General features: G+C 44.0%; 1 protein-coding gene across 1 annotated transcript in view; it reads right to left on the bottom strand.

Annotated features, from left to right (window-relative positions):
* Nucleotides 1-4845: 4845 nt before the first annotated feature.
* The window catches only part of LOC135200625 (girdin-like), a 2760-nt gene continuing 105 nt past the window's right edge, over nucleotides 4846-7500 (bottom strand). Inside the window, exon 1 of the mRNA XM_064229237.1 lies at nucleotides 4846-7500. This exon is cut by the window's right edge and continues 105 nt beyond it. Coding sequence (XP_064085307.1) covers nucleotides 4846-7500 — 2655 coding nt within the window.

Genomic DNA, 7500 nt, shown 5'->3' with positions numbered 1-7500 from the left:
GAGAGAGAGATTCTTCTGAAATGAACCTTTGCAACGGCTCTCTCAACGTAACGGGCATTTCCCAAACCACCCTCTCCCCCCTTCCCATTGCTTCCTCCCCCCTCCCCCGCCCTCTTGCCTTCTCCAATTGGCTTCATTGGGCTTTGGTCGAATACTTCGAACTGAATGGCGGCTTTGCGGCCTGCAAATATATAAGACAAATAAAATGTCCCAGATAAATCATGCGTGGCGATGTGCCGTTCTCTGCAAAGCTGCGAAGGAGCGGTTTCTCGTGAACGGAAACGTTTTTGGTGCTATTCTGTTATTCGTTCTTTATTTCGTCAGTTTGAGTGTTTGCAGTTCCTGCAGTGGAGCCTCGGTTCTACCCTTTTTGTTCTAGGTCAAGTGGTTTCGGTGACCATTTATCGTCTGTAAGTGAGGTATATTTTGGGTAGCACGAAAAGCAGATGTTAGACATAGGGCGGTTTTGAAAATGCCAACTAGTGGATAAAGATAAATTTTGGTGCTATTTGACTATTGTCACACAGCAATTGGAGAAGTCTCAAAAGTTCTGATTCAATATTCTTGTAACTATTTCCTGATATTTAAGTGGATACATATACTAATACAACTTAGATCAAGAATGTCAAGATAATTATTAAACAAAACCGTCGAATTCAATTCGCTACCTTAGTCTAAGGTTCACCATACTGACAAAAAAAAAAAGAATTAAATAAATAAAACGTCTGTTCCATCTGATAGAAGAAGAACGTTCGTTCTGTCTTTCTCCTCAAACCCAACATACGAAAAAAGGAAACTGAGTTTTCGTAAATTCTCGTGAGAATGATCATCATCTCCTTTAGTTTGTTGGTGGTGGGGGAGGAGGTGGAGGGAGGAAGGAGAATGTGTTTTTAGGGTGGGACGGGGGCGGAGGTTAAGGTTCCAAAACCCTCATTTAGGCAGTGAAATACCGCCTGGAAGGACCTCGTATCCACGATGTCATTACCGCAAGCAGATTGGAAGAAGGTTCGGGTAACGGCTTTGCCTGGATTACATTCCGGCAGTCGTAAGGAATGTTTACCAAATTAGCCCCATCGTTACGTTCTAATGGCTTGGAAAGACTTGTTTTAAGTTTGTTCTGAGACATCGGTGGAAATAAGAAAAGTCTCACTCGAGTAACCGTGACAGAATTACTCCGATAAAGAGAACATCTCCTCCCCCTTCTGTGGTTTGGGAGTTATTGAGGATTAAAAGGGTCGAGCTAGGGTCACGTGAAGCTTAAAAAGGAACAGGTGAACTGGAGGTGTAAAAAAAAAATGGTCAGGAGACCTAAAAAAAATTAATATCTTCCAGTATCCCGAACTCTTGACATTTTCACGATATCCTACAAATGAAAGGAATTCCACTTTTCTGGTCGGTCACTATAGCTGGTTCACTTAAGGTAGATTCTTAGATGAGCCATATGATTATGAGACGTTTGTTTGGCGGCCGCTGGTTAGATGGTACCGGGAGGTAGGCAGCTCGCAGCCAGTCAGCGGCCGCCAAACAAACGTCTCGTAGGCTTAGGGCTCACCCAAGAATCTACCTTAAGTGAACCAGCTATAGTCAGTTGGAAAGACTTGAAGTTCTGTATGAAAGTGCATCACCCCTACAGATGTTTTATATATGTGTGTATATATATTTATAGTATACACACACACACACACACACACACACACACACACACATATATATAATATATATATATATATATATATATATATATAGAGAGAGAGAGAGAGAGAGAGAGAGAGAGAGAGAGAGAGAGAGAGATGCATTGAAATGCGAAGCAGTCACACACACACACACACACACACACACTACACACACATACACACACACACACACACACACACATATATATTATATATATATATATATATATATATATGTGTGTGTGTGTGTGTATGTGTGTAGTGTGTGTGTGTGTGTGTGTGTGTGTATATATATTATATACAATAACTCCTGGACCAACACAATCAAGCAGAACAATTTCAATAATTACGTACTTTAAAACAACACTCATTAAAAAAAACAAAAAAAGAGAATTGGCAAGTCTCGTAAACTCATATTATATCCTTCCCAAGAACAGCCTCCAGAGAATCACTTGTGCACGTATGCACGAACGAGAGAGAGAGAGAGAGAGAGAGAGAGAGAGAGAGAGAGAGAGAGAGAGAGAGACCCTTTACCATTTATTTGCATTTGACTTTGCACGTACGTACGTGCATGAGATCAGGGACATGCCATGGAGAACCCTTGGGTCCAGGTCACGAGGTCACGCGAGCCGCTGATGGTACGAATTTGACAAGGGACCAGAAAGGTGCTCATGTCTAATTAATTACACGCCAGAGTTTCAGCTATTATTATTATTTTTATTTATTATTGGACACAACTGAGCCACGTCTCTAGACTTACATAATATTATTATTATTTGGGAAAAATTCTATCGCGAGAGTATAATGTTCTAAGAGGTCCACAATAATAAAAAATGTTGTGGATGGATAGTTGTTGGTAGAGGGTTGTGGATGTAGGTTTGTAGGTAGGGGATTGTGGGTGTAAGGTTGCACGTGGATGGTTGTAGGAATCGATCAAGTGGATGGCTTTGGGTGGAGGGTTGTGGATGTAGGTTTGTGGGTGCAAAGTTGAATGAGGAGGTTTAGGGGTGGAATTGTGGGTGCAAGGTTGAATGTGGAGGGCTGTGGTGGGAGCAGTGGATAGTTGTGGGTGGTTGACTGTGGGAGGAGAGTTTTGGGTGTAAAGATGTGAGTGGAGATTTGTGGATAGAGGGAGTGGAGGAGTGTGGATAGAGGGTTTTTGTTGTTAGGTTGTAGATGGAGTGTTTTTGAAGGAATTCTTGTGGGCATAAGGTTGCAGCAATTGGAACCCGAAGATGAAAAGGATGCTGATCTTCTTCTTCCAGAAAAAAAAAAAAAACTTAAGGACGCAATCTCTTGAGAAAAAGAAAAAAGGTGAGGTGGGATCCTCAGGGCACCAGACTGAAGAGACAATCTTCCACATAAGAAAGCTGTGGATGCGAGCCCCCCCTCCCTCCACAGGAACAAACACTGGGGAGGGGAGCCCCCTGAAAAAAAGGTTTAGAGATGATCTTCCAGAAAAAGAAACCTGGAAGCCAAAATAAATAAAATTCCTCACAAACAAAACCAAAAAGAGTTTTTTTTTATTTTTGGTTTGTTTGTGAGGAATTTTATTTATTTTGGCTCCCAGCTTTTCTTTTCTGAAGCTCATCTCTAAACCTTTTTTCTGTTCAGGGGGCTCGCCTCCCCCCAGTGTTGTTTACCTGGGGTGGGGGTTGGGGGGGGGGGGCGTGTTGGGCCTCGCATCCACAGCTTTCTTAAGTGGAAGATTGTCTCCTCAGTCTGGTGCCCTGGGGATCCCACCCCACCTATTTTCTTTTTCTCCAGAGATTGCGTCTTAAGTTTCTTTTTCTGAAGAAGAAGAATCAGCATCCTTTTCATCTTCGGGTTCCAATTGCTGCAACCTTATGCCCACAAGAACTCCACAAAACACTCCATCTACAACCTAACAACAAAAATCCTCTATCCACACTCCTCCACTCCCTCTATCCACAAATCTCCACTCACATCTTTACACCCAAAACTCTCCTCCCACAGTCAACCACCCACAACTATCCACTGCTCCCACCACAGCCCTCCACATTCAACCTAGCACCCACAATTCTACCCATAAACCTCCTCATTCAACCTTGCACCTACAAACCTACATCCACAACCCTCCACCCAAAGCTATCCACTTGATGTAGATTTGTAGGTAGAGGATTGTGGGTGTTAGGTTACTTGTGGATGGTTATAGGAATCCTACAACCATCCACATGCAACCTTACACCCACAATCCTCTACCTACAAACCTACATCCACAACCCTCAACCAACAACTATCCATCCACAACACTCACCACACAACCTTAAACTCAAAACCTTTTATTCACAACCTTTCATCCACAACCCTCCAAAAAAAATATGTAATTAATCTGTAAAAATCTCCCATTAAAATCATACGATACTTAGTGAAATGCTGCATTTGGAGGAGCCGCAGGATTAGGCATTCAACTTCTATTTTTTGGAATCTATTCTTAAAAATGTATCAATAAAATCCAAAAAATAGAAAGTGAATGCTAGGTCTGTGGCACTATAGACTCTAGGCCAAATCCTACAGTTGCTCCAAGTGTAGCATTTAACAAACTTTCTATATAAAGTGTATCGCATGGTTTTAAGGGGAGATTTTTCTTCTGCAGGTTTTTGGCAGACATTTTACGGACTATTCCAACCCTCCCTATTTTTCCGGGCTTGGGACCGGCACTGAGTTGGGCTGGCTTGCCTGCCCACCCTCAGAGGCTAGGTTAAAATGTTGTTTTCCACAGCAGGAAAATGAGTCGAGCCATTCAGTCGAGCTCAGTTACCAAGCTCCTCCTGACTGAGACAAAAGGGCAAACACGAATGGGTCACAGAATGGCTCGATGACTGTGGGGCTAAACACACACCCAAAGCAACATCAGAGGAAACCACCATGAACACCTTCGGGGGGAGGGGGAGAGGGGAGGCCTGGGGGGAGGCCCCTGGGGTGGGCCTGGGGGAGGCCCGGGGGAGGGGGAGGGTGGTGGTCTTGGTGTTCCTCTCACGCTGCTGAAGATGTGCGCTCAGCCTCATGGTCGCCAAGTCAGTCTGTGACTCACTCCTGTTGGCCGTTTTGGTTGGCCTTTTAGGGGGGTTGGTGTCACGGCTCACCTAACCTACCCCTCCTGCTGTAGAAAGGCAAGACATCAAGATTTGCCTCTCTTGATCGAGTTGCCTTATGTGGGGGATCGCCTCGCCAATATGTCGTCCTGGGCGATCGCTTCCCCACATTTTTGTTCATCTTTTGTGGCTTCTGGATTTCTCTCGTCTTCATGGATGAGGTCCGTCAGCGTCTGAGTTAGGACCTCCCACTGCTTCCCATAGTTGCTCCTCTCAAGTTGGGCATCGCAGTATTTCCTGTGCTGTTCCTCCTTTCTCGTCTGCAGGAACTCAGACAGGTCCTCCTCTTTCCCTTCATCTTGCTTCTTTTCATTTCCATGCTGCAGTGCAATGTGCTGCAGAGTGAAGTTCCTCTGAGCTGTCCCATGGAGAAGCGTCATTAACATGTATTTATCTTGTTTCCTCAAAGCCTCTTCCTGTCTTCTTTGGCGCTCCCTGTAAAGTTGCTGTTCCTTGATCATATTTTCCTCTTGTATCCTCCAGTTTTCTTTCAACCTTTCACATTCTTTTCTCAGGTCTTCCTCATCTTCCCTTAGCTTCTCCAATTCGCTGTCCTTCTGCTTCAGAGTCTCCTGATAATTCAGACTCATTTCGCGCATTTGTGTCTCCCTTTTCTGGACATCATCCTCGAAATCTTTTGTAATTTTTCTCGCCCTCAGTTCTGCTTCCTCTCGTAAGCTTTCCATCTCCTTGCCGTGATTGAGAGCGACTCCTAGTTTTTCTTCTAGTCCTTCTTTTTCACATACCAATTTTCTTTCCTCGTTTAAGAAGTTTTGTATTTGGAGGGCCCTGTTGTCAAGCTCGACCTTCAAGATTCTCAAGGAAGTCTCCATCTCTTGTCCTCTCTTCTTTTCTTCTTTTAACAAGTTCTCCATCTCGTTCCCATGATGGAGAGCATTCTGCAAAGATGTTTTCAGTGAATTTTTTTCCAAGTGGTTTTCCTGGGCCTTCCTCTTTTCAATTTCCAACTCTTCCTTCACTAAAGACAGTTCTAAGACTTTTTCGTTTAATTGTTCATTATACAAGGCTCTCTCACCTCCTAATTGCGAGATCAAGCCCTTCAGAACCCGGCCTTCTTCCTCAAGAACCTGGGTCTTACCCTTTTCATTTTCTAACTCTTTTTTCACCAAATTCAATTCTAAGACTTTTTCGTTTAATTGTTCATAAAACCAGGCTCTCTCTCCTCCTAATTGTGCGACCCAGTTCTTCAGACCCTGGCCTTCCTCCTCCAGAACCTGGGTCTTCCTCTTTTCATGTTCCAACTCTTTTTTCACTAAATTCAGTTCTAAGACTTTTTCGTTTAACTGTTCGTCAAACTTTACATTCTCTCCTGCTAATTCTGAGACCCAATTCTTCATCACTTCCAGTTCTGCACGTATGATCTCAGTTGTCGCTCTTTCAGCGTTCAGAATTTCTGTTGCCGAAACTAATCGCGATTCCGTTTGGGACAAAACTGACTCTAGCGACTGGACTTGATCCTTTAGGATCAAGTTTTTCCGAGTCTCGTTCTCCAGGTTTTTGTCAAGCTCACAGGTCCTATCTCTTAGGTCAGCTGCGTTTTTCTGTGCAGCTTGGAGCTGAGCTTCGTAGCCTGCAGCCAGTTCCGTTAGTCTCGAGTTTTCTACTTCTATAAGCTCCAGTTTTTCTCGGAGAGCAACTTGGTCCTTTTCAGCGTCCGTTATCTGGCTTTCCAGCTCTCCCACAATGTCTTCGATGTTCATCATTTGACTCTCCAGCTTCCTCAGTTTCTCGCGGTCCTCCTCAGATTCCCTAGCTTTCTGTGCGAGTAGTCCTTGTACATGGTCGACTTTCCTCTCGAAATATGCCTTCTCGGAAGCAAGCACTTGATTGCTGCTTTCCAGTTCTTTCAGTTTGAGGCCTAGCTCAATTCCTTTTTCTATAGCGTTCTCCAGTTCTCTCTTTTGATCGACCATCTGCTGCTCGTAGAGACTTCTCATTTCTCTTTCAGCTTCGTCCCTTTTCTTGAGGACATTAACATTCTCCTCTAATTGACGCTCCAGGGAGGTTATTTTCTCCCTCAGTTCTTTATTTAACTTCTCTGTCCTCTCTCCTTGGTCGAGAGCCACTTCTAAATCGTCTTGTAAGCGCCGCTTTTCAATTAGCACTTGTTCCTTTTGAAGGTACAAGTTCTCCATTTCTCTCTTAATTTCTTCTCCCTCATCTACCGTCTTTTCCAGCAAAAGATTTTTGTCCACAAGCTGATTCCGAAGCCACACGTTCTCTTCCTCTGCCTCCTTCCACTGGTGTTCCATTTTACTTCTATAAACCTGACTGTTTCCATGCAAAATAACTTCCAGGTCATCATCGCTGTCTTCCAATTCTTCCAGTTCTAGACAATCTTCCAGTCTAGAAACTTCATTCATATCCGTTTCCAGGTCATCCTCGCTATCTTCCATTCCAGACACTTCATTCATACCAATTTCCAGGCATTCGTCACTATCTTCCAATTCTTCCAGGCTAGACAGTTCACTCATATCCGTTTCAAGATCATCCTCGCAATCTTCCATTTCCAGATTGTCATCCTGTCCGAAATTTTCGTTCCGGTCGGTTTCCAGATCTTCTTCCAGGTCATGAACTTTGTGTCCATGACTTGCGAATTTCCAGTAAACAGCAGCAAACACCAGTCCTGCCAACAAGGCCAATCCAGGGACGGCAACGGCAAAGGCTGGCGTCGACAAGCTGTTCGGTTG

The sequence above is a fragment of the Macrobrachium nipponense genome, chromosome 27, assembly GCF_015104395.2.
Source record: "Macrobrachium nipponense isolate FS-2020 chromosome 27, ASM1510439v2, whole genome shotgun sequence".
Classification (NCBI taxonomy): domain Eukaryota; kingdom Metazoa; phylum Arthropoda; class Malacostraca; order Decapoda; family Palaemonidae; genus Macrobrachium; species Macrobrachium nipponense.
Note: the sequence above shows the minus strand (reverse complement) of the source record. Positions and strands in the feature narration are given on the sequence as shown.